This window comes from Sebastes fasciatus, chromosome 16 (genome assembly GCF_043250625.1).
Source record: "Sebastes fasciatus isolate fSebFas1 chromosome 16, fSebFas1.pri, whole genome shotgun sequence".
In the NCBI taxonomy this organism is placed as follows: Eukaryota; Metazoa; Chordata; class Actinopteri; order Perciformes; family Sebastidae; genus Sebastes; species Sebastes fasciatus.
The window spans coordinates 9,717,844-9,745,036 of NC_133810.1; the positions used below are offsets into that span (position 1 = coordinate 9,717,844).

At 40.4% G+C, this 27,193-nt stretch overlaps 1 protein-coding gene across 3 annotated transcripts in view; it reads left to right on the plus strand.

Moving 5' to 3' along the window:
- Nucleotides 1–289: 289 nt before the first annotated feature.
- LOC141752730 (protein transport protein Sec24A-like) overlaps nt 290–27,193 on the plus strand; it is a 27,386-nt gene continuing 482 nt past the window's right edge. The window contains exons 1-24 of one of the 3 annotated variants that reach the window (XM_074610872.1): nt 290–654; nt 6,237–6,845; nt 8,933–9,097; nt 10,122–10,202; nt 10,781–10,843; nt 11,673–11,839; nt 12,956–13,143; nt 13,543–13,645; nt 14,423–14,549; nt 16,172–16,281; nt 16,500–16,612; nt 17,120–17,238; nt 17,674–17,729; nt 18,304–18,510; nt 18,981–19,104; nt 19,488–19,646; nt 19,979–20,152; nt 20,273–20,383; nt 23,270–23,445; nt 23,663–23,800; nt 24,206–24,310; nt 24,619–24,711; nt 25,593–25,696; nt 26,123–27,193. The exon at nt 26,123–27,193 is cut by the window's right edge and continues 482 nt beyond it. In XM_074610872.1, coding sequence (XP_074466973.1) covers nt 594–654; nt 6,237–6,845; nt 8,933–9,097; nt 10,122–10,202; nt 10,781–10,843; nt 11,673–11,839; nt 12,956–13,143; nt 13,543–13,645; nt 14,423–14,549; nt 16,172–16,281; nt 16,500–16,612; nt 17,120–17,238; nt 17,674–17,729; nt 18,304–18,510; nt 18,981–19,104; nt 19,488–19,646; nt 19,979–20,152; nt 20,273–20,383; nt 23,270–23,445; nt 23,663–23,800; nt 24,206–24,310; nt 24,619–24,711; nt 25,593–25,696; nt 26,123–26,237 — 3,468 coding nt within the window. In that variant the 5' untranslated portion in view covers nt 290–593 and the 3' untranslated portion in view covers nt 26,238–27,193. The remainder of the gene's footprint in view (nt 655–6,236; nt 6,846–8,932; nt 9,098–10,121; nt 10,203–10,780; nt 10,844–11,672; nt 11,840–12,955; nt 13,144–13,542; nt 13,646–14,422; nt 14,550–16,171; nt 16,282–16,499; nt 16,613–17,119; nt 17,239–17,673; nt 17,730–18,303; nt 18,511–18,980; nt 19,105–19,487; nt 19,647–19,978; nt 20,153–20,272; nt 20,384–23,269; nt 23,446–23,662; nt 23,801–24,205; nt 24,311–24,618; nt 24,712–25,592; nt 25,697–26,122) is intronic. The other 2 variants (XM_074610873.1, XM_074610874.1) reach the window with 2 other exon arrangements.

Sequence of the window (27,193 nt, forward strand, 5' to 3'; positions counted from 1 at the left end):
ACGGTTCTTCAAGATTGTTATGTTACATATTTGCCTGTTAAAGTCATGAAATGTATCTTGTTATGAACTTAAATGTCATCTATTGGTGGAAATTACTCTGGTGATAATTTCAATTATATATTGGTAAATTATAGGATATTCTACCAGTTTCGCTACACCCAATTAAATTAAAAGCTCTTGTTTCCAGTACTCTGGTAAACCCAGAGCACCAAGAGGAAATGCCACGTGTACACACTGCGCATGTGCCCGACGAGTTTTACGTTGATCCTGGGTGATCCCAACTTCCGGTTGAAAGAGGAGAAGTGTCTCTCTCACACGATTACTCTTGACAAGGCCTCTCGTTACTCAACCCGTACGGTAGTTGAACCGGGTTTCGGCTAATAGCCATGGCTCTGTGATCCGCCAAGGAGTCAGCTAATTAACTTTTTTTATAAAGGAATCAGGAGACGTCACTATATAGAATTTGTAAACGTCAGAGCCAACAGGTTTGAACGTTGCCCAGCGACGGACTAGTTAGCTAGTTAGCTAGCTAGCTAAAGACGCAGCTAAGCAAAGCAGCTCTAAATTAGGTTCCCTTGGTGTACTATTTCAAGATGTCAACTGCGGGGTTTAACTCACAGAATGGGACAGGGACAGGACAGGCGTATGTGAATGGTGAGTAAAACATTTAAATGTAAGTAAAGTCAAGCTAACACGAGCTAACTAATAAGCTAACACTTAGCAGCAGTTCTTGGATTCTTGATGCTAACTAGGTTTGCTTAGTAACGCTGTAACTAACCAAGCAAGAGCAGAGCTGTCAGGTACAGGTACTGTTAATCTTCACCTGTGTGTTACCTGTTACTGAGTTAAGATGGTAATTCAGTCAGGTTGATTTCAAAATACTCCTGCTGGTTTACAAAGCACTAAATGGTTCAGGGGCCAAAATACATTTCTGATTTCTACATAATTAAAACAGTTATTAAAACATTAAAGATTAGAAAATAAAAACAAGCTAAAAATAATAGCTAGAATAGAATAAAACACACATGAGTAAAAGCTCTAGTGCAGTATATAATATCACTATCTGGTTTAATAAAAGGCAGCAGCAAACAGGACAGTTTTAAGCTTTGATTGGTGGAAATTACTAATTATATATTGGTAGATTATAGGATATTTTTACCAGTTCCGCTACAACCCAAATTCTGATCTTCTGCTATGTTATGAACCACCCAGACCTCTCAGGTCATCTGGATCAGGTCTGCTTAGTGTCCCCAGAGTCAGAAATAAACATGCAGAAGCAGCGTTCAGTTTTTATGCACCAAATATTTGGAACAAGCTCCCAGAAACCTGCAGGACCAACTCCAACTCTGAGTTCTTTTAAATCAAAGCTTAAAACTTTCCTGTTTGCTGCTGCCCTTTACTAAACCAGATAATGATCATATACTGCACTAGAGCTTTTACTCTTGCTTCTGTCCTAGCTTTTATTTTTAGTTTGTTTTTATTTTCTAATCTTTAATGTTTGTATAACTGTTTTAATTATGTCTTAATGTTCTATTGCACTTTGTCGCAATGTTCTTGAATGTTTATGTAAAGCACTTTGAGTTGCCATGTTGCTGAAATGTGCTCTACGAATAAAGCTGCCTTGCCTAAAAATAGTAGCTAACTAAGGTAATGTAAGCTAACTTTTAACTTTTATTGTGTTATAAAGTGATTACAAAACAAGTGAAGACATGTAAAGGGACATATATATATATATATATATATATATATATATATATATATATATATATTATACAGAGAAAGACAATAACAAAGTACAAAACAAAACAAAAACATTACAAGGGGATAAAAGCAGGTTGAAGAATATGTGTGTGTGTGATGTGGATAATGGGTGTGTGTTTGGCATTGAATGAGGTCAGATGGTCATATATGACATATATCTACTCTTAAACACATATACTGTACACATGCACACATATCTACACACAGACATAGATATCCTTCCTTTTATGTGTAAACAAAAACAAAACAAAAAGAAAAGAAAATAATTGAGTAAAATATATATATATAATACAGTATATAAAAAAGTATAAGCTAACTCAATTTAAACAAGTGCTACTTTTGGTTTTGTCGAAGTTGGAAGACCAACAGGTCGACGAACCGAGGGCGTCAACATGCATCATAACTTTTAAGACAGTTTGTCCCATCTTCTCCCAGTACACATAACGGTGATGATGATGTGATCACACCAGTCAGTTTAGCACTTGTTCTTCTATCGGCAAACAGTTAGCCAGAACTTTCCCTGTCATAATAAAACATCCAACGAGCTTTGACTTGTCTTTTCGCATCTGTCTCTTTGAGGTTTTTCCTGTACAGTTACATTCCCAGTGAATAATCCCATCTGCAGGCTGCTTAGTTCCCTCACTGTTGTGCAAAACTGATTTTTTAGCAGGCTGGATAGCTTGGGTGTCTTTGCTTTCTACGTTTTACTGTACATGTGGCAAATTGGGGATGATCCAGATATGTGGCTGCAGAGCTTTCTCTCCAGACTCATCCAATTACCTACTTCAGTTTTGAGATTACTCACACATTTCTATGGGGTTCCCATGAATGCTGAGGATAAACAATGTAAACACAGTGACATCTGACAAAGGTGTGATTGTGTGCAGCCTTCTGAAGCTTAACAATGCATGTGAAGGAGCTCTCTTGTACTGTGCAGATGAAGCTTGCAGATCTAGTTTGGTGGTTTTCTAAAACTTTAAATATGTGTCTGAAATAGGTGTGTCTCAAGCTTCGACCGTTGCCATGGTAATCGACCTCCAAATCAGTATTCGAATGCTAGATGCTAGAGTGAAGATACTGGTCTCATATGAAACTAGAAAAAAATTAAGGAATCCATTGGTACCATGTCATACTAGCTTGTCCCGAAGGAAACTAAACGTTCTAAACTTTTGCTAAATTTTGGCGAGGAAAAACTGGCTTGGCCAGTCTCCCCTTTACAGACATGCCCACTTTATGATAATCACATGCAGTTTTGGCACAAGTCATAGTCGAGTCAGCACACTGACACACTGACAGCTGTTTTTTGCCTGTTGGTCTTGAGTTTGCCATGTTATGATTTGAGCATATTTTTTATGCTAAATGCAGTACCTGTGAGGGTTTCTTGACAATATTTTTCATTGTTTTGTGTTGTTAATTGATTTCCAATAATAAATATTTACATACATTTGCATAAAGCAAGGATATTTGTCCACTCCCATGTTGAGAAGAGTCTTAAATACTTGACAAATCTTCTTTTAAGGTACATTTTGAACAGATACAAATATTTTAATCGATTGACAGCCCTAGTAATAACATAGTATGGCCATAAACTTTATGTATAAAGCTCACAGTTGAGGGGGGTCTTCTCTTGCACATTCTTGTCATGCACCCACTTGATGTTAATGAGGCCAATTTTTTAAATTAACTTACTTTGTGTTTAACCTTTTCAATGGGGTGATTTGTGATTGGCTGAGAGTTCTGATTCCATATCAGGCTTTCTCTGATCAGTGATGTATCTGACTAGGAGTTTTAGTTCTTAAAATGTCCCTTGTCTCAGGAAGGACAGATTTGAGGTGGATTATATTCTTCCATCTATCTTTGCTCATTGAGAAGAGTTGTTTTCTAATCCCTCCTCACTCTGACGCTCACTTAGCTCTGCTTCCAATTATGTCGTTCAGGTCTTAGTGGATAGGCGTGAATCTGTTTGCATAATGTAATCATTTTAAGGTGCAAACAGCGGTAGACTGGTGCAGCATTTAAGCAGTGTTGCCTGTTAGATTGTTATTTAGGTAACGCATTTATTGATATGAATTGACCCATTTCTTTCTTTCTTTTCCTACTGACTAGTAGATGCTTTTGGCAAGATCAAATGAGAAACAAATGCCATATTTTAGTCTGGTATCTGCGCAAACAATACAATCAGAGCATTCTTAATTGTGCAGAAGTGTCTATGGTGGATTACTACTACTGTGTTCCTTCAAGGAAGGTCACACTTGGCTTAGAGCCCCACACTCACTGTCATTGAGGGCAGATCATGGTAAATTAAATCCAGGTAAAGAGATTAGACCCTGGGCTGTCAGTTCATTGGTCATTTGGTAGATCTGAGTGGTTTTCACTTGGTGTGTCGTCACTACCAGTACTGTGCCATCTGTTTTTCATTTACCTTTTTGAACTGCGTTTCAGATTTTAAACCCAAGGACTTGCTTGGGTTTAAGACACTTGAATCACAAACAAAAGCCCCTTTCAGACATGGAATCTGTAACGTTGCTGGCTTCGTCTATCTGGGAAGCTAAAGGCTCGGCTTTTGAACGTAAAGCCTGGAGCACACAGCGCGCATCATGCTCGCGTGACGGCAACGTCGCGTGTTGTTTTTTATTTCGGCGTCCATGTTAACAGGTTAGAGTGGACACACTGCCCGCATGAGACGCCCTACATATGCTATACATATAATAGACTGGGTTAATAGGTTATAAGAACATCAGGTGATAGTTGGCAGTATTTTTCCGATGCGCTCTCTCTCTCGCTCTCTCTCTCTCTCTCTCTCAACAAACACCACGTAACTTTATTGTTCTTTCTTTTAGAGGTGTTATTTAATTTTTTTAAAGATATTTAATAATAATTTTCGTTTTCTAAAGGTTAACAAATAACGAAACTGTTTATTTTGCTTTGTTTTATAATAATAAAAAAAAAAACACTTTACTTATATTTATCATTCTGAAATACTTCAGGTGTTTTTCTCCATCAAGGCGCAGTTCAGCAACAAGGTGGTGAAAAGCTCCAAGTTGCCTGAGATGTCGGAACATCAGCATTTATAATGTAAATTGCTGTCCCGCCCCAGATGTAAATTAAGTCGTTTTCGATAAAAGCCGCAACCTGGAATGCTGTAGAACAGGAACCCGAAACCCCCTGGAAATGTTGTTTAAAACTGTGCCAGTCAAAGTGAAGAGGGATTGCTGTAGGCTCTCTCTTACTACTAATGTATTTATTTATTTTTTTGTATTAATATATAGCCCACAGAAATCCCTCTTCACTGTCAATGAAGAGGGATTTATATATATATATATATATATATATATATATATAGCCCATAGAAATCCCTCCTCATTGTCAGTGAAGAGGGATTTATATATATATAAATCCCTCTTCACTGACAGAAAAGAGGGATTTATATGGGCTATATATTAATATTTATGTATGAATTTATTTGCTTGTTTTTAATAATATTTACAAATTACCACACAGTTCTTACCCTTTTTTGTCTTAAATAAATATAAATCACATTTATTATGAAGTTAAATGGCCATTAAAAGGCAAACTCTATGTAGAAAGAAAGGGCTGTCAGCAACAGCAAAAACACAGCTGACAGGTAGCTCCGGGACGCTCCCGAGACGTGGGTAACTCGCGTCTAGTGTGACCACCCTAGGTGGGCATGACGCGGCCACGACGTGACGCTGCCGTCACGCGAGCATGATGCGCGCTGTGTGGCCCCGGCGTAAGGCTACCTTACAGGAGCGTTCCATGATGGCTCTGGTCAAGCGTGACAAGACCATAACTAAGAGAGCTGCAACCCTTGTTCAGATTTTGGCATCTGGCACACTTGAGGGAGTCCAACAGTGGCAGCACTGCTGGAGAACAGTTTGAAAGGAAGAGGAGTATTCAACCTGGAGCTGACATGTAAAATTGCCAGAAAGTTTAAGGAGTAAAGTGTATGTCTGAAAGGCCTTTGATGTCATTTTGATTAGGGCTGCACAGTTGATCAAAATGTTAGCGAAATCTCAATATGGCCTACTGCAAATTTCAAATTGAAGTAGGTGCAATATTTGTCAAAGGTGAACTGTGTGTCAAAATACCATTTAGAATTTAATATTATGGTGCTGCAGAGATGTCCTGGCCTACACATCATATTCTGCATACTTAAGAAAACATCTTTGTTTGGTATAAATCCCTGCAAAAATCACACCATATTCATCATTTATGTTTTTCAATGAAATGTATGAGGATAATGATGTAAAGAATATCATTATTATCTCTCTAATATCGCTAATCAAATTGCAATTGCAATATCAGTCAAAATAATATAGTTCCGCTGCGATTTTGATGGCTGGATCTGTGTCCTCTTGGGTACACAAAATGTGTAATAACTAAGTAAACATAGGCCTGATGTTTTTGATTTAGATTTTCTAATATGCCTGTTTTTTTCTTTATCTCTTGTTCAGGTCCGTCACAGAATCCAGTTGCCCTGCAGCAGCTGCCAGGGGTCAGCTATGGCATGACTCACCAACCCACCTACAATCCAATGCAGGCCAAAGCTCCCGCCGCCCCCGGCCCTGGACTCTACCCATCTGGGCCATACCAACCCACTCCCCCAGTCTGTTCCTACCAGCCCGGCCCACCACTCACTTCCTACCCAGCTCCTCCAGGCCAGTCGCTGTTGACTATGCCTCTAATGGGAGGTCCTCCGTCCCATACCCCTCCTCAGTCTGCCAGCCCTGGTCCTAGGCTGCCCCCTGCACAGGCCACACCTCCCCCTCCTGCTGTGTCTTCTAGTAGCTATTACCCAAACCCCCAGCAGCCACAGCCTGTGGCTCCGGCATGGCAGTACAACGCAGCTCCCCCACAAATGGGGCCACCCACTTCCATTAGCACACCTCCCCGCGGCCCAGTGGCTAATCATGTGAACCCAGCTGCAAGCTCGACAGCGCCGCCGCCGCCACCGTCATCGGCAGCTTACAGCGCTGCACCACCAGCCCATGTGTCCCATAGTGTCACCCAGCCCCAAGGGCCAGGGATGCCCCGAACATCTCTGCACGGATATACCCAGCCAGGTAGGAACACAAAGGCTCCACTGAAGTCTAAACTCTACCCGCCACATGCACAATAATCTTTAAATAAAGGATAAGATAATCACACGGAGAAGTTGGGAACAAATGAGACTCTAATGACGCAGGCACTCCTTGGGTCAAATCAATAAAAAGTGATTCATCCTTTCAAGTTTCAATAAATCCGACCAGTGAACTTTAGCCCTTTCATTCCAGGGTCCCCATTACTTAACCACTGTAATGTGTGTAATGCGATTTGTAAGATAGCCACCACTATCCCCTTCTAATAACTTTTCTATAGCACTATTACGGTGTCTTGTCTCTTTTCCTCGTCATTGTCTTCCTTCACTGACGTGCTGCAGATATGCATATCAACAATGCTGATATGTTGGAGCTGGACCTTGTCCTCTGTTTCTACGTTGAGCATGATAGCTGGCTGCTGCCTCTGGCTCCCTTACTCTGAATTTGTACAAAGTTCAAATCAGAATTTTATTGCTTCCGATTTGATTCTTAAGCAGCAGCGTGACGTGGCTTTTAGGACAAATCCAAATTTTTGTTTCAGTTTCGGGTGCAGGTTGTATTGCTAAAATGTTTTCTACTGGTGATATAAGCAGAATGCACACATCCGTATCTTCTGGGTATTTATAACACTTTGATAGATTCAGGTAGTAGTTTCATTTCTTTCTGTGAGTTTAAGGGTTGTCTCCACTGAGAAGTATTTTCACAGTGTCAAAAACAAAAGACCACTCATTCGTAGTAACTTTTTATGCCAACTAGTCATTAACATTTTCTCTGGAGGAAGTGGCTTTGTTAAGTGATGTGAGCGTGAAGTTGGTTGTGTAATATTAGGCAACAGTGTCTGAATGATTAGGCATAGCATTATGTAAATTAACCTTGATTTTTGAAGCTATCTTTAGTACAGTACTTCCGCCTACAAGCAGAGGTCACATGATCGCCTCACTCTGTCTGTTACCAGCATATGTCTCAATCTTATGGTCAGAGTGGCCTGGAAATTGCTGATCACATTCACACCCCCAACAGGAAGAGCTTGATTTTAGTGACCTTTACCCCAGCAGCGCCATCGGGGCATATCTTCCCAGTACAATGGTGCCAGTGAAAGTATCAGCGAACTGGAGAAATTATTACGTCTTTGTAGAGGAGTGTACTCTTCTGACTGCTTTCTTTCTTTAAAATGTCACAAGCAATTCTAAAATGTCACACATTTCACCACCAGCTACAATAATCTGTTGAACAGATTTTGGCTCTACTGAGCTGCTGAAAGTTTCATAGTCTCAAGGATCAACAGTCACAGTATGTGTTGTCAGTAAAATGTTTCAGATGACTGTATCACAGTGCGGATATGAAACGCAAAAAAGTGCCCTGCACAATCTGTAGTAGAGAGGATTATCGTTTTAGTCATTATCATGCAGCTTCATCTCAGTCTAATCTCTAATCTAATTAAGTCTTCACAGCCTTGTGTCCCTGAAATGATAGATTCTCTACAGACGGATAATCATTTGTCATTATAATTGTCACTTACCTTTTTCTGTCACTGCTGTAAGAATAATCAATCTCACCAATTGTGCATGGTGATTCATTTATAGAAAAAAACATGTTGTATACACCTTATACATAAAATTGAACAGACTTCCTGCGTTTTTTGATCAATAAATGAATCGAAAAGTTGCTTTGAGTCTAGACACGTCTGAATCGGCTGGTTTATCAGTAGAGATGAACATGTCTCTGTTGCCGTCACTGTTCTGACATTAGCTGGCTGTGGGTCAGTAGTGCCACCAGCTGTTGTCACCTCCAGTCGTAACTTACAATGTTACACATCAGTGATGCCTCATCTCTTCTACATGATATGTGGCAGAAGCACAGAGTGCACAGTAATGTTGACATCATTTTAGAAGTCATAAATCCTAAATTACGTCGGTGACGATGCAGTGATACACAAAAATTACTGCTGAAGCAATAAGTCGATTGAAAGAAAATTATTTAACAACAATTTGATATGTGATTTAATATAGCTTTAATCTGAATCTGTAATGAAAACAATCATGTTGAATGAATGAATCACTGTTTTTCACCAGGCACTGCACCTCCACCAATGACTCCCATGGCTCCCCAGACGTTCCATCCAAGCAGAGCTCCCTATGGCCCCCCACCTACTGGCCCACCACCAACCATGAAACCCCCACCGCCTTCCACTGGACCCCCGATGGCCAATGCCACACCTCCACCCCCCAGGGCAGATGGTAAGTTCTTTTTAAATCTGGGTTTATTCAATTTCTGTGCTTTGTCCTCAGGTATGACAACCTATACTGCCTCACTTTGTTTATTTATTTACATTTCACATTGTCTGATTTATTTTGAGTGGTCTTAAATGTGCCAACGGCCTGGTATGAACTCAGAAAGACAAGACTAGCAATTTATTTTGAAACCGTTGGAATCAACTGAAAAGGAAATGGAGACAACATGACCAGTCTATTTCAGACCAATTGCAGATGGTCAGATAGTGGTATGTTTTTACCAGGTTTTAACTAGGTTAGCAAGCTTGTGGGATCGTTGAAGGTCAAAGTCAGTGCAGCAAACATTTCCCCCCACAAATTAGGCAAACAGTGAGGTAGGGCTGTGCAATTAAATTTCAAGAATTTCAATTACAATTACAATTTGGCTTCGAAACATTATGAAAACAAGGTAATTGCGCAAAGATTATGGCACATGATTTTTGTCAGGTTACCTGTTTCATGTACTACTGTCACGATTAACGACCGTCTTATAAAAATTACTTTTTAATCATATTTGCTCCAGTTTCGCCTACTTCAGCTTTAACTTATTATAGATGCAACATTTTCTTTCTAAATGCATGATGTTTCCAAAGTCAGTGAGTAATTGTGTTAAATAACTGTGGTCTCAATATTGACCAAAATAATCGTGATTATGATTTTTGCCATAATTGAGCAGCGCTTGTGCCAGGGTTGAAAATAAGCACCAGCCAAGTGCTGGTAAATTATGCAAGTGGCTGCTAGATTTGCTTCACTCACCAACCAAATAAAAAATGGTAATTTATTTCGTAGCTGGTAAAAATTTGGAATCCACCGGCAGCCACAGTGGCAAGTAGACAAAAAAAGTTAATTTCCAACCCTCTGTGCAAATTGTTAAACCAGAACGCTGTCAGTGATGAGTCTATAACTGTATGTCCTTTTTTATAAGCCAGCCATTTTTGTTCTGATCACCTTCCATTGTTTCCCTCCCTCCCCTCCTTCCTCTACATGCCAGCTCAGTGTGGGGGTGCTGCCGTTAACAGCACTCTGCCCCCCACTGAGCCCGACTGCCAGGATGGGGATATTGAATGTCCAGGTGTGGCCAAATCTGTCAGTAGCTGTTAGTGTCAGTGCTTTGGTGCCCATCCTGTCCTCTCTATGCTGTTGTTCATTGTATCCAGGGATGCACTAATTCTTTTTTACCATCACTTAAATTGATACGAAATTTAAGAAGCTCTGCAGAATCCGTTGATACAGATCTCCAATCTGTTAGAGAACAATGCAGAAAATAAGATCTCTATTACTTATGTTAGTGCTTTAGCCCACTATTTCTTAGTATCAGTGCATCCCTGGTAACATATTTCCTGTTGGTAGTTTTTTTAACCTCTTTCTGTCATCCATTCCCACCATATCTACCATATGAACTTTAAATAAACATCTTAGAAGCACCAAAGTACAAATGTTTCTTTAAAACACCATACATCCCATCATCGGCGTCATCATTAACGTTGTTGTTTTGCTTCAGTATTCGTTTGTGTCCATCTTATGTGTATCTTTACTGTACTTCAGTAGATCATTCCATAATCCATCGCCTGTGGTTATCACACTGGGATAGAAATAGCGGGAAGTGTCACTAAAATTATTCACATCACATCTGTGTTTGTTTTTAAACAGGAACTGTGGCTGGCAATGGCCCAGGAGCACCAAACAGCTATAATCATGTTGACAACAAAATGGGTAAGGCCATTTTCTGCTGCATATTAGATTATTTTCACACCAACCACATGTACAGTCTGGGTTTACCAAGCAGGCTTTCATAGCTGTTAAACACAAATGTGTAAATGGTCCTCTTGTGTTTATTTTCCTTACATTTTATGTCACATCCTTTTTATAGTAAATCGCGTCTTCACTACTGTTTAACACTTTATTATGACCTGTTGCTGTTATTTTTTTCGTGCTAATTACTAATTATACAATGTCACAGGATTAAAGCTCCCACAAAGACTATTAGTGACTGTCAGTTCTGGCATGCTGTAACCAATTACAAGTCTTTCATTTTCTTTTGTTTAAAGGATAAGTCTGGAAATATTCTATACTTTTCATATCAACAAATCACATGAAAAAAAGTCCAAAGCCAACAATGAACTGAACTATTGAAACCATTAGTGAGCCACACTGTTACACTGGGTGACATGTTCCTTCATTACCATGAAACACTGCCACTGTTATTTATTTTAAATCAATTCCACATACACTTTGTGCTGCTGTAAATACTCATCAGCCACCAAATGTGTTTTAATCCGCAGCTGAAAATAGTCCCCACCAAATGCACCATTTACTCCTGTTTTAGTAACGTTATCTTAAAAACACAGTGCCCAGCTGTTTTAGGAAATTTAGTAAAATAGGAGTCTTTTTTTTAAAAGTGAAACTATATATTTTTGACTTGTTTTTAAAGAATTATGTCTTCAGTAGAGGCTTGGGCCACTTTTTCAGTAATCACTGCTACTCAGCGGGTTTTGATTTCTCATGTAAGCTGTTATCATTTCTGTTCCCTTTTCTTCCACAGCTGGCCTCCCCCAACCCGGACCACCTGGTCGGCACTTGGGCCACTACCCCTCCCTCCCCCCTGGGTACCAGAACACCCCGGCTCCCCACAACGCCACCTCCCCCATGCACCCTGCGATGCAGGCCGCCACGCAGCCTTACACTCAAGCACCTCACCCATACCAGCAGGTGAGTCACAGCCATGCGCTGACTGAGTACTTGCCTGAGCATTACACATAAACTGTTTGTTTGCTCATTCTCAATGGTTTCTGTCATGCATTTTCTTTTTCAACAAGTACACAGGCAAAACCCTTCTGTCTGTCCAAGCTATATGGAAATGTTAAGCTGTCCTTGAGATACAACTTTTGATTATTTGAAGACGCAAAGCTGACAAAAGGAGGAGCACTGAATTTAACAGTATCACAGTACCTATATACAGTTTGCTTTATTTATGTGATACGTTGCCGTTGTTTACGGTACTAAAGCACTTTTTTAAAGTTAAATGTGCCATGCTCCGTCCACGCTAAATGATTTGTCATTAAAGGTAGAATATGCAACAGTTGTCGGTTGGTGTTTGTGAACACACCGCATTCAAAGTTGGCCCATCCTCCACAGCTCAAGGAGCCGAGAGGGAGAGAGAGCAGCGATTGTCGTGTATGCTATAGAATGAAGGGAGAGAGAGAGAGCGCTGTTAGTGGGAACAAAGCAGTGAATCAGAGAAATAAAACATTATTTTCTGAAAGTTTCCCAGCGGTTGCGTTCTAAAACACATATAATCACACAACTAACTTTGCACAACCCTGCAGGAAGGGGCCGAGTTGCTGGATTTTTGAATGAATGCAGCCGAAAGGCAGGCTGTCCTCTCTGCCTGGTGTGTGTGCCACGGTCAAACTGACACACCGATAACAGCACACAGTAGAGGAGAGACAGAGGAACAAGGGAACTCACAGCGATGTAACAAACCCGTTCTCATCCATCACCACGGCTGCAAAGCATCTCAAGGGGGACTTGTGCCCATCGATGTATAGTCTAATGCTTGTGAGTCGGTATCAGAAGCTGAGGGGCGTGACAAAGCACGTCCTGAGTAAATCAAAATAAGAAGAAAAGAGAAAATACAGGCAGAGGACAGCGTCCTTGCAGAAACAGACACCACCACACACTTCTAGTGGGGCACAAGTGGTTATTGAGAGGGATTATTTTTGTATTAGTCTATACATTATTTTTTAGGAAATCGTTGCATATTATACCTTTTTAATTTTTAGTAAATAGTGGAACTGAATAGCTTGTTTTTTTCTCTTCTCTCAGCCACCCGGTGGCCCAGGGCCAGCCCAACTGAGCCCGTCCCTGGCAGCCATGAGCCTCCAGGCCAGCACCCCAGAGGCCCTGAGAGTGGTCAACCTGCTGCAGGAGAGGAACCTGCTGCCACCAAGCCCGATCCCCGCCCCAATACCCTGCCTCCAACAGGACCTGCAGAAGATCAACTGCAACCCAGAGTAAGCTATGGCAGACTACTGTTTACAACATGTGTCAATATTTATTCTCTTTCATTTGATTGTTATTATCCTTTAAAACCGATATTACTGTGATGTGTGTTTACACTTTCAAATTTTGAAACTATACAATTTTGTGTAAAGACAATGATTCAATCCACCTAAAGTTGGACTTTTTGCTTTTTAGATTACTGCTTACAGTGAAGAACGAAATGTCAGCTGTTTGGTTGCCATCTGTGCAACTGTACACTTTTTGTTGTAGATCGGCTTAAGCGTAAATTTATCCCTGCATATGTTGCCCTTCTTTACAACTTTGTTTTTAAAACGTGAAATACTGGGGACAATGTGATCTCTGCATGCAGGTCAAGTACTAAGAACTTCTGTGTTTGTGTGTTTCTCCAGGGTTTTTCGTAGTACGCTGACCAGCATCCCTCAGACTCAGTCGCTGCTCAATAAAGCCAAGATGCCTCTGGGCCTGCTGCTCCACCCCTTCAAAGACCTCTCGGTAACACTTCAGTTCAATATTTGATGTTAATCAGTCAGTGCATTTAGATCAACTTAAATAACCTTATTGATTGGATGTCATGCCAGGTAACATGAAACCTGTTTTTACTAAGTTTTGGTTACTGATTGAGAGGACCACAGTAAACACAACTATGTTTCTCCCTAGGGAAACCACGTTTTCTGGCCATGTATGTGCTAAACCAGGCTCCTTACTGGTTTTAGCATGTGAAGGAGAAAGACTTGATACTTTAAGACTTTAATAATTATAAGTAATATTCCTCTTTTCCCTTGGCAGCCAGTGATACCTTTGCCGAAAGGCACTCAATTTTTGATGTGGAGGTGATCACTGCTGCTTCACCATTTAAGTACCAGGCAGCACATAGGGGTGATAATTTGTATTTGTTTTATTGCATTAATGTGAAGGAAGGTGGTGCCAGGAGGAATAAGTATGTGTGCTGTAAAGAACTCTTTGCCGAATGAGTTTATGTTCCTTAGATTTGATAAGACTTTTACTGATTAAACACTGAGAATCGTCTTAGCACTTTTCTTTAGAAAAGGATTTGACTAAATACACCTCTGGGCAAGGTCTGTCAGAATGAATTCTTGTTTGTTTCTGTGTTAACTGACGACACAGACAACAGAGACGTTGCCGAATTTGGACAGAAACAAGAACGCCTTTATTGAAATACCGCTTACAACGAATTACAAGAAAATGAGTTTTCTTCGCCTGGAGGCACATCTCACTCTGTTTGCTTTTGTTCTGTTGTTTTTCTTGCAGCAGCTTCCTGTGGTGACATCCAGCACCATCGTCAGGTGTCGGTCCTGCAGAACCTACATCAATCCCTTCGTCTCCTTCCTGGACCAGAGGAGGTGGAAGTGCAACCTGTGTTATCGGGTCAATGATGGTAAGAAGGGAGAGGAGTGATGAAACCCATATGATCATCTGAAAGAGCCACTGTCCAAAATAATCCAGCCCAGTTAACAGCACGATGAAGAAAATCACGAGGCAGAATTCTTTTAATTTTCAAGCAGCTGGTTGTGATGACCTAAAATATTCTATTATGAAGCTACTACGTCTGTTAAGCAAGATTCAATACTTTATTGCCATAGCAACATGATTGAATTTGTCTTAGTGAGCTCACTTAAACACACAGAGAAAGACAAAAATAGTTAAACCACTCACTCAAAGAGCACATAATACATTCAACAATGTATAAAACTAAATTAAAAATTAAATTCAACACATTAGAACACCATAGATAAAACACAAGCACCTGTAGAGAAATTAGCAGCAACATCACATGACCCACTAGATCAAGGTTGCCCAAAGTTGCCCCACCATAAGGTTTGATTTGGCCCACCAGATGTTTCTAGCAAATTCTTCTTTTTTTTTTATTAAAAGACTGCCAATCCCGACCGACTTTATTGTCTGTCAGAGGCTGGAAAACCAAAGCAATCCATTGGTACCAACTATGTCATGTTGGCTTGTTGGGAAGGAGGCTGAATAACGCTCCAAAGCTAGGCTACATTTTGGCGAGGGAAAACTGGCATGGCCATTGTCAAAGGGGTCCCTTGACCTCTGACCTCAAGATATGTGAATGAAAATGGGTTCTATGGGTACCCACGAGTCTCCCCTTTACAGACATGCCCACTTTATGATAATCACATGCAGTTTGGGGCAAAAAAAGTTTTTAAAAACATTTTTTTGAATGCAGTATAAATGTGCTCTTTTCACCTACATTCTAAAATGGTGTATTTGCAGTGCTGTGTTTGTAGTGTTAAGGAGGTGGACAGCTTCAGGATATGTGCTGTGCTGGAATATTCACATATGATGATAATATTGACATCTGATAGCCAGCAGTGTTTTTTTGGTGTTAGAACGATTTAGCTAAGTAGCTTTTTCTTTTTGTTCTTTTTGTTTTCTTAACTTGTTTCAGGGTCGACCGGTTCAGTAACAGGAGACATTTGTGTTTTAAGTATTCCAGGCGAACTAGAAGCTGCAAATGAACTGAGAGAATGATAACAGAGCTGTTGGTGAATTCACCTCAGTGGTCACATACCACTCTTGTTCAAAGCTTTTGCTTCTAATTTATCGTTTTTTACTTTTTACTACAGTTTTGGAAACGTATACAATCTTTTGCATCTCAGAAAACGCCTGGATAATATACATACTCTTGTAGCATGTGAAGGTTGTATTTGCCTGTTTATGTTAAAAGAAAGGAGACATTTACTTTGTTTTATGATGATTTCTTATGGTGATTATATAAAGATATAATAATAATAATAATAATACAGACATAGAGGGATACACTTTAAGTGGATTAATTGTTATAGTCTTTAAATAACTTAAGTTTGCATACAAGTACAACCCCAATACACTTTTCCAACTGTTGAATATTTAATATATATATTGTTTCTGCGTAATTATCCCCCCCCCTTACTTTTCCTTCACACTCATGGTTGAGAATTGAATTACACACAAAGTACATATAGTACACTGTTTTATTGTGTGTGTGTCTGTGTGTAGTTCCAGAGGAGTTTATGTACAACCCAGTCAGCAGATCGTACGGAGAGCCGCACAAAAGACCCGAGGTCCAGAATGCCACCATTGAATTCATTGCTCCTTCAGAATACATGGTAGGTTTCAACAGCTTCACTGACATCGGTCCTGTTTAGGATTCATCTGCAGTCTCAGTTTATTAATGCCAAGACATTTTTTTCTGAACAAACTAACAATTACTCATTAAATAACATGTATGTAAAGTTTACAACTAGAAATCTTGTATGTGTGATTATGATGGTGGGTCTTTATTGACCTTGGGTATCGTTACATGTGTTTCCCCTTATTTACCCAGCTGAGGCCACCACAGCCTGCTGTTTACCTCTTCATTCTCGATGTATCCCATAATGCAGTGGAGACAGGCTACCTGAATGTGTTCTGTCAGTCGCTGCTGGACAACATCAATGCGTATGTACAACATTCAATCTCCAGTTATTAGAGATGTTGGGAAGACAGCAGGGCCTTTTTTTTGTGATTTCCTGTTGTGCTTTTAAACTCTACAGAGGGCTGATACACAAATTCAGTTTAATTGTTTGACATTTCATGTGTAGATAAACTGACATACTTTTATTAGTCCCTACTTTTAGGATGTTTATAATAATGTAATGTAAGTAATTAGGGCTGTCAAAGTTAACGCAGATTCATTTTAATCCCATTCACTTGATCATGTTGATAAAAGTATTAAATACTTGACAGATCTCCCTTTACGGTACATTTTGAACAGATAAATGTGTGATTAATTTGCGATTAATCGTGATTAACTATGAACAATCATGCAATTAATCACGATTAAATATTTTAATTGATTGACAGCCCTAAAAGTAATGTAATTCAACAGAAGCATCATAATTTCATACTGCAAGGCTCCCTGTCACCTGAGTGCTAGTTTTATTCAAGCGTGCGTCTTTGTCCCAGGCTTCCTGGAGACTCTCGGACAAAGGTAGGCTTCATCACCTTTGACAGCACCATCCACTTCTACAACCTCCAGGAGGGACTTTCTCAGCCTCAGATGCTCATCGTGTCCGACATCGAAGGTGAGACACAGCTGACCGCAAAGGCCACACGCCCATTACTACAGCAGCATAACACTAGCTGTGTGCAAACCTACTGCAGGAATGTTGAACTAATAAATACATAAAATATTTCCTCGGTCAGTAAACATGAGAGTGATGTCAACAGTTTTTGGAGATTGTTGCCTTCTGCTTCTGTTAAATTTCTCAAACATTCAGCTGGATCCAGATTTGTAAGTAATAAAGATATTTCAGAAAAATCATCCAGATAACTTCAGATTTTCTGATCTATTTAATCATTGATGTCAATTCAGCTGCACCACAAATGATTGCTCTGTTTTTTAAATGAAATACTTCACGGTAGGTGCACTTTTAAAAATGAATGTCATCACTATTATTATATTAGTGTTTATACGACTGTAATATATTTGTTTAAATAATATTTTTTGTGCTCCACAGATATATTTTTACCAACACCAGACAGCCTTCTAGTAAACCTCAATGAATGCAAAGAGGTAAGAAAGTTTACCTTGATTATAGCTACGTTGTGAATGTGAATAAAACAAAACTTCCTAATTTTGTCATATTTATGAATTTTAACCTTAGTTTTAGCAGTGGTGGAAGAATTACTCAGATTTCTTACTTAAGTAAAAGTAGAAATACCATAGCCTAAAAATACTCGATTCAAGTCTTGAATTCAAAATGTTACTTAAGTAAAAGTACAAAAGTTGTATTTTTAGTAATACTTTGTATACTACTGGGTAGATTAGCAGTATAGTACTGCATCATATCATGTATCATATCATGTATCATATCAGCTTTGGGCACAGAGCATTCTCCAGGGCAGCTCCCAAGCTCTGGAACTCACTCCCCAATCTCATCAGAGACTCCGATTCCCTCACCATATTCCAGTCCCGCCTCAAAACACATCTTTTCTCTTTTTATTTATTTACACTGTGTAGGAATTATCATTCACAACTACTGTGTATTTAAACATTGTGGCCACATGCTGTGGGCTGGAAGAAAAGATGAAATGGGATCAATAATGTGTCTCAAAAATAAAACTCATTCCCTGTATTTGTTTTTCAGCTCGTGCAGGATCTGCTGAAGAGTCTGCCAACTTTATTTGAAAAGACCATGGAGACCCAGTCTGCCCTGGGTTCAGCTCTGCAAGCAGCCTTCAAGCTGCTGTCGCCCACCGGAGGGCGCATGTCTATCTTTCAGACCCAGCTGCCTAACCTCGGTGTGGGGGCCCTCCAGTCCAGGGAAGACCCCAACCAACGGGCATCTGCCAAGGTAAGAGAGACCTCAATGACAAGTGTGTTGAGTTGTATGAGTTGTATACCCTGCAGCAGCATTATGTTACTTGAAAAACATCAGATGTCACGGTAGATATTTTCATAAAATAGAGCTACAAATGTTGATAATGCTTGTTATAGTAGTATTGTGTCAATGTGATGTGTTGTTGGTACCAGTTTAGGAGGAGACTGACTCAAGAGGCTTTTTTAAATTTAAGATTAAATGTACAGTATCAAAGACAGGATCATGAGGAGTTGCTGCAATGCCACAATAAATATCCCATTTAGGGTTTTACTAACGGCAGGTTTATCATTAGCCATCACTCACTTACTTAGACAAATCTGTCTTTCTGGCTTTTCGGTTATAATTAGACCTTGAAAAATGTCTTTTGATTTTGAGTAATTTTTGGTAGTCGCATTTCGTTCCCATTTTGAGCTCATGGTCCCACCTGGTGTGTTTTCCTTCAGGACGTCCAGCATTTATCCCCAGCGACAGACTTCTACAAGAAGCTGGCTCTGGACTGCTCCGGCCAGCAGGTGTCGGTCGACCTGTTCCTGCTCAGCTCTCGGTACTGCGACCTGGCATCACTCGGTAAGTTGAGAGATGGTGGATAGAGGAAAAGAGGGAGGGAGGGTTTATTGTACCTTTTTATGTTTGTTTACATGTTTAGTGCTCAATACAGAATACTTTAACCTAGGGCTGCAACTAACGATTCTTTTCATTGTCGATTAATCTGTCGATTATTTTCTCGATTAATCGATTAGTTGTTTGGTCTATAAAATGTCATAAAATGGTGAAAAATGTCGATCGGTGTTTCCCAAAGCCCAAAGATATTTAGTTTACTATCATAGAGGAGTAAAGGAACCAGAACATGTGGGAGAGAGTGTGAGTGTGAATTGGGTGTGATTCTGTTTTTATCATGTAAAAAATTAGACAATCAGCATCTGTCCTCTTGTGTTCCTTCTCTCTCCCAGGCTGCATATCTAGATACTCGGCAGGGAGCGTTTACTACTACCCCTCCTACCACCACCAGCACAACCCTGCTCAGGTGGAGTGCTTCCAGAAGGATCTGAAGAGATACTTAACCAGGAAGATCGGCTTCGAGGCCGTCATGAGGATACGCTGCACCAAAGGTCCGTTGGCACAACATCTGGCGCTTGGTTGAGCATTGACCTGAATATTCATTCCCTGATGTGGCTTAGAGAAGTTCAAGTTTTTTTTTATGTTTAGCTTTCATTCATTTCTGATTAGTAAATGCAGTAAGGAGAGAAACCCCTTATTTTTATGCCTCTGCGCCAGCGATGTATATTTGACGTTAAAGTTTCATCTCCTGTCATTTAGAAGAAAACAAAACGTCTCTAGAGTCCAGACAAATACATTTTCTTATTCTTTTTTTACAGTTGAGTGTTACATTTTGACGCTATCAGTCCAGCTTGATTAATGATGTCTCTCTTTTTCCCTGCAGGTCTGTCCATCCACACGTTCCACGGAAACTTCTTTGTTCGCTCCACAGATCTGTTGTCCCTCCCCAACGTGAACCCAGACGCTGGCTTTGCGGTTCAGATGTCCATCGAGGAAAACCTGGACGACATGCAAGTCGTCTCTTTCCAGGCCGCGCTGCTTTACACGTCCAGCAAAGGTACACACACATATACATACAACAGCCATGGTTGTTTTTGCGTTTTCAAAGTCATTGTGAACATTTTAAATAATTCATCTCCGTCTCTTTTGTTTAAATAACATGTGGTTTCTCTTACAGGAGAGAGGAGGATCCGTGTCCACACCTTGTGTCTCCCTGTGGTCAATTCTCTGTCCGACATCTTTGCTGGGGCTGATGTTCAAGCCATCAGTGGACTGCTGGCTTGCATGGGTAGGTGCTAAACTATCAAACACCTTTTCACACAAGATGTCTTCTTCTTCTCTGAAGTCTGTTCTCAGTGTTTGTGCACCGAAGTTTGTTCGCACTTGCGTAAGTTGTGTATTGGACCACGATTGGTTTAAAAACGATGTCACAAAATCATGCTCATACGTGCAGATGTTAAACTCAGATTTAAGGTGAGCACAGAGAGACGTTCCCCCTTCAGCAGATGAATATGAAAATGAAGATGAGAAACGAGATGTTCTGCTGCTCTTCATATTATTGAATGTGATGTCAGATAATTTGCTTTTATTCAAATTAGGCATCTGATTTTCTTACCCCCATTTTTTTTTTTTACATGAGCTGAAAAAGATTGGTGCATTTTGAAATGTTTGCTCATAAATCACACCGGCAATACTTCCTCGTGAGTAGCTCTCATGGCCACGCCCCCTTTTGGGGGAAAACAATCCTGTGTCCCTCATAGACGGTAACAGAGTAAAGGGAAGAAGTTGAAACATGTCTCCAAACCAGTTATGGTAATAACGCTATGCTGAAGAGTTGCTGTGTAGTTGGTTGCACCAACAATAAATCCCAAAACACTGATCTCCGATTTGTTCCTCTGCCGTGTCCTAAAAAAGATATAATAGAGGGACTTTATGGCTCCAAGCTATAGACCAGACCAGCATCGCATCATCGCCCAGGCTGCGCTCCTGTTTGGGGGAAAGAAACTCACTGTCACAGAAGAGAAAATGCTGGGTTAACCGAGGCTTTCACACTGAGATTTGAGGCGCATACGATACCTGAATATTCACTGTCAGTGTGCTAAATCACAAAATTATGCTGGTGACAGTGACAAGCATGGTTGGCTAACGTCAGCTTGAGTGGGAGGCTGCTGCAGTTATACAGTCATACATTAACGTTATAGCAGCATCAGACTGTCGTCTCCAACTAAATCTAAGCCTATACATCAAACAGTTGGTTATTAACACATTGGTTATTTACAGACATCATTTAGTCTAACGTGATTCAATCAAGTATGTATAGATGTCTGGATAAGCAATATCCGGCCACTGTGTTGGACGGGGGAAGACTGAAGGAACATGGCGGGCAGTCAACCTTGTTTTATTAAGATATCGCAAACGCTCAGGTTTAGGCAAGGTCGCAAAATAATTATTAGACATGTGTATAAAACAAATGGTTGTTTAACAAGAGATGAATGAATATGAATTTGTCAAAATTACAATCCAAACACATGTCAGATTGCATTGAAGTCTATGGGGCGCGACCTTGGCTTTTTGCAAACTGCCATTTAACACATTACAGCTGTTTTCATCCCCGTTTATAGTCATTTTAAGCAGAAATGTGAAGATAAAGTAAAAACATGCAGATTTCCATGAGTTTTGTCTTGATGCCTGTGATAATTTTCTGGATATTTGATCACATCACATAAAGTTTTAAGTGTGTGAGTGTATCTGTATAGCCTTGTGCAAATTATTCTTCATCCTTGTTACAGTAAATAGTCTTTTGATTGGCTCGATATGAAATCATTGCAGGGTTTTCATCCACTTCACTGTTATTAGCACTGACAGATGGAGATGAGTGGCGACAGCTGTGGTTACCTAGCAACCGTCGCATACTGAGCAGTCAGATCTTGGAGAACAGATGAAGAAATATGGCCCCGAATGGCACCACCACTGTTGTTTGTGCCTTACTTCGACTGATAGCCCACTGCTCTTCGAAAACCACTCATTAATGTACACGATACTAAAAGTCTTGCATTGGCATTTTAACAACGCTATAATGTACAGCTATTTGCAACATATGCTTTAAAACTATAATAAATTACATTTTGTCAAACTCCAAGGTCAAGAATAAACTTAATAAAGTTTATTTATTCAGAATCAAAATCCCAACATATTGATATAAATTTTTGGTGCTTAAGTGAATGAGATGGGATGCATATGAAGTCCAACCATTCATACCTTCACAGATTATTTGTGCAATCCCCTCTACACCATTCACAACATGGTTAGATTTCATTTATTCATTCATTTGAAAGAATCCCAAATTGGCAACCTCACAAGTTTACACACAAAGCAGTATTCAACTTGTGAACTCATGACCACTCCCTCCCCTTAAATACATTGAATTACAGAACTGGAAAGACATCATTGAGTCTGAGTCTCACCTAGAGCAATTATATGTATGTAACGATTCATTTGTTTCTACACGAAGACCCTGTTTACACTTGGTTTTAAAATGAGTCTTGGGGCGATCGATCGCTCAAAGCCCCTGCCGAGTTGTTCTGGGACGCATTTGACCACATATCTTTTGTAGTGTAAACGCTAATGCGTCCTGATGTGTCCCCTAAAAGGACCTAACAGGAAAATACGCCATCAAAGCCACGGCTCTTCTTTTGTTCCTCCTTTTCTTCATCTCAAGCTGGTTTCCAAATCATGTAAGCTGTCTTTGTCCACGACGTCTGAAAATTTTGAAAAGCCCACAGGGATATATTATGAGTGCGTCAAGCATCTTGGGTGATCTAGTTTGCCTGGAACACACCAAGGAATAGACCCAGTTGGTATTGTTTTGATCTCTTCTTTTAATTCCCGGCAGACTAGGCATGGGAAGTGCATTGCTGCCATTTGGTCTTTACAACCAGAAATTATGTTTATTTGCATATAGAGGGGGAAAGTGAGATCTGATCACAAGTAGTCACTCGAGACGCATTTGGAGAAGCATTTTAATGCCAGGTGTGAACTGACGTACTTAGAGCTGTCCAGTTATGATCGGATCACCCAAGACGCATGTTAATGCCAGGTCTGAACACAGACTGTGGCTTTAAAGAATGAGATCCCGACTGTAAATGTGTCCCTCTCTCTCTCTCTCTTTCTCCAGCTGTGGACCGCTCGGCGACGGCCAGTCTGAGTGACGCAAGAGATGCGATGACCAACGCTGCCATCGACTCGCTGACGTCGTACCGGCAGTCTGTGTTGACCATCCAGCAGCCCGGCCTGCTGGCCCCGGCCTGCCTCAGACTCTTCCCCCTCTTCATCCTTGCCCTGCTCAAACAGGTCAGCTTTTTCCCCAAAATGTCGACCAATGCTACACTTAAAACTACTTAAAATAAACCTTAATTTGTTAAACGTCAGAGGAAATCTTCTATATTATGTTTGCCTAGTTAGTTAGTTTACTTATGACAATGCTGTTACTCCCAGGATCTGGAGTTTTAAACCACTCCATCGAGCCTTTATTGATCCAGTTGTATGTGTTTGTGTCTGCACCCTGCAGAAAGCCTTCAGGACGGGCACTAGCACCAGGCTGGATGACCGAGTGTTTGCCATGTGTCAGCTGAAGTACCAGCCACTGGTTTATGCATTGCTGATGATCCACCCTGCTCTGTACCGTCTCGACGATCTGACCGATGAGGTGAGGAGGAGGAAATTACGTCTCTGAGATTTCTGTGCATGCAGCGCCAAAAAAAGTAGTGACCCTGGACATAGTTTCCTTGGAATCAAAAGTTTCAGAAGTGGCTAATTTATCTTTTAGAGTTTTGTTTATGATTAAGATTATATGATTGGAGTAAATATTAAAAATTACTTTTTAATGTAGGACATTGATATGTGGAAAAACACTAGTTTGAATGGGAAGTTGAGTCATGTTTTAGCTGTTAACCATTATTTAGTCCTTATTAGCTAAAACTTTAAACTCAGTCTAGGTGGTGTTTTTATAGCTGTTAACTGAACCTGAACAAACAATATTTTCCACTGTTATTTTAAGTGTCTCCCTGTTACTGAGTAATCTTCTCTTATCTTCTGTTTCCTGCATCCTCAGGGAGCGTTGAACATCAATGAGCGGACCATCCCTCAGCCCAGAGTGCTGCAGCTGTCTGTGGAGAAGCTCAGCAGGGAAGGCGCTTTCCTCATGGATGCTGGAACGGTACAAAGCTTTAAGCCGTGGTTTCAAAATTAGCACTCATAACAAGCTAACAGAAATACAAAGCTGATGTCTCAAACCTGGCTGAATCCTGAGGAAAGATGACAGTAACAATGACATAAACCTTTCGGCAACACACATTTAACATAATGAAGTAGCGCAGTTATCCAGCGTGGCTTTTAATTAAAACATCCGTACAAGCTTCAGTTTTTATCTCTTTTATATTTCAAGCACCCAGTAAGTCTCAATACTGCAATACTGACTATTTAATTGTGATTGTATTTAATATATACTTTATTCTGTTCCGAAAGGTGATGTATCTGTGGATCGGACGGAACTGCCACCCAAACTTCCTCACACAAGTCCTGGGAGTTCCCAGCTATGCTGCCGTGCCTGATAACCTGGTAGGAGACCTCATGTTGCATCAGGATTGTTTAACAAATTGTCTTGAGGATGTTATAATAGAGCTCAGTAGAGAACAGTGAGGTTCTGGAAGTGAAAATACTACACTACACACTGTAAAGGACAAGAGGGTGTCGCATCCTGTACAGATTGTAAAGCCCCCTGAAGCAAATTTGTGATTTTGGGCTATACAAATAAAATTGACTTGACTTGACACTACCCACAATCCTAAGTCTAACAGTGACGTCTCTGATTGGTGGAGCTCGTCGTTATCATGGAAATGTGTACAGCACCTTCAAACGGCTAGTGAGGATACACGTTCGTACGTGCTGCCCCGTGGTCTGCTCCCGGATTTCAAATTAGGCCAACATGGCGGCTCGTTTGCAAACTTTCTCTTATATTAAGAAAAAAGTTCAACGAAGTGTGTTTCTGAAAACATCAGATGAAAAATAAGGCGTGCAGTTGCTGAATCTGTCCTCATTTTAGAACGACAGTGGTTAGATTAAGCGTTTTTCAGGAGTTTCGAATGGTTTATGGGAAGAGTAGTTAATTCACTCTTAAAATATTTATGCACACAGTCTTTGCCTTTTTTTTACATTTTCCAATTTTTTTGCTCCGAAACAAATGTTTTATGGTCACGATTCATCTCGTACCTGGTTGGCTTGGTTCCATGCTTCAAACTGTTAATAAAAGGATTTTTTCTGAAACGTCAATGGAGTGAACGAATGAGAAATTCACTCCCGGAGCTGTTCAAAAAGTGGGCCATCACTGTTGAGCTCTATGGTCACATCTGTTAACTCCCGAACAGTACAGCTACAGTTTTCACTCTTTGCATCCTCCTCCCTGATGATAAAATCTTGACTGTCGCTCTCTCCTCTCTCAGTATCTGCTCCCAGAGCTGGACAGTGCCGAGTCGCAGAGAACCAGAGCTTTCATCGGTTGGCTGAGGGACCAGAGGCCGTTCTTCCCCTCGCTGCATGTCATCAGGTGGGCAACAGACAACATTCCTGTATAAGAGAGTAAAGAATCAAGTAGCAAGAGTGTGGTGAAATTAAAACCAGCCAACAGCTGCTGGTAGTAGGGCTGTCCCGAATAGTTCAAGTTAAGTAAAAGTTAGGAGCGGTATTTTGCTTCCTTAGCGACAAGCTAGTATGCCATGGTTGATACCGTTGGTACCATGTTATTATCGCGTTAACTTTGACATCCCTAAATTAAATAGATAAATATAAATTCATTTATAATTTTTAAAGGGGGAAAAAAATAAGGTTAATGGGAAAATGCAATTGAATCCAAAGATCTTTTTTCATAATAAAACCAAACTCTTGAATTCCCTTCATCAGCACGTTGAAATGAAAGAGCAACTTACAACTAATAACCCATTTTCTTTCTCTCTTTACCCTTCGACCCTCTCAGGGACGAGAGCCAGCTGAAACCCACCTTTATGCAGAACATGATCGAGGACAGAACAGAGTCGGCCCTGTCGTACTACGAGTTCCTGCTCCACCTCCAACAGCAAATCTCCAAATAATCTGCAGTGGGACTGTGGAGACGAGAGAACACTGAGTGAGGACGCGCATCAGTGTATGTGTGTGCGTATGTATGTATATGATGTATGTGTGTGAAAGCAGTGGAGGTCAGACTCAAGGATGCTCCATCTCTAGCTGTGGTCCACCATCTCTCTAAAGCTGAACTGACGTGAACTCTCAAATCAAACAGTGTGACGGACAGTGCGAGGACGGAGAGTGACAAAGAATCAATTCTGATGCTTATTTGGCACTTTTTACCCAGCTGAAGCTATGCGTTGGAAGAAGAAAAAAAGATGATGATGGTGATTGTGTATGTCAATGATCGAATGAATCAGTGTTTATTCTCATAGAACAATGCTGTCTAACTGAGGTATCGTTCAGATACAGTCCAGGCAAACTGATGTGTTTTTGTTCAGAAAGCACAGTCGTCTTTACTAAAACAAGTCAAACGTGTGAATGCTTAAGATAAGGTTCATGAGGAAGGTTAGTATGTCTGTGCTCAAAGACTGTTATTGAGTGTCACCCAGGAGTATTTCTATACACAACACCTGAGCTCTAACAACCCTCTGTACCTGAAGGACAGAACGTGTGCTTTTTTTAATTTCTCAGTCATTATAAATGTGTGTCGAACAAATTCATAGTCTGTGTTGTAAGAGGAAGGAATGTTAAAGGTGTTTGAAGGCGGATCGGCATCGCCGTCATCGCTGCTTTGAATGTGTGGACTCGGCAGTGGAAAGTCGTTTTCATCGGTCTGATCTGTCCTACAGAAACGTCATCTTTTCTCTCTTTGGACATTCACAACACCTCTGACGACATCGCTGTTCTGTTTGTTAATTCTTTCTTTTTTGTTTTGTTTCCTATTATCTAATAATTTATGAGACTCCCAATCTGATTAAATTCTATAATTGCCTTGTATGGGAAGTCACTTTTTATTATTAAACCTCTGTTTAAATACAGA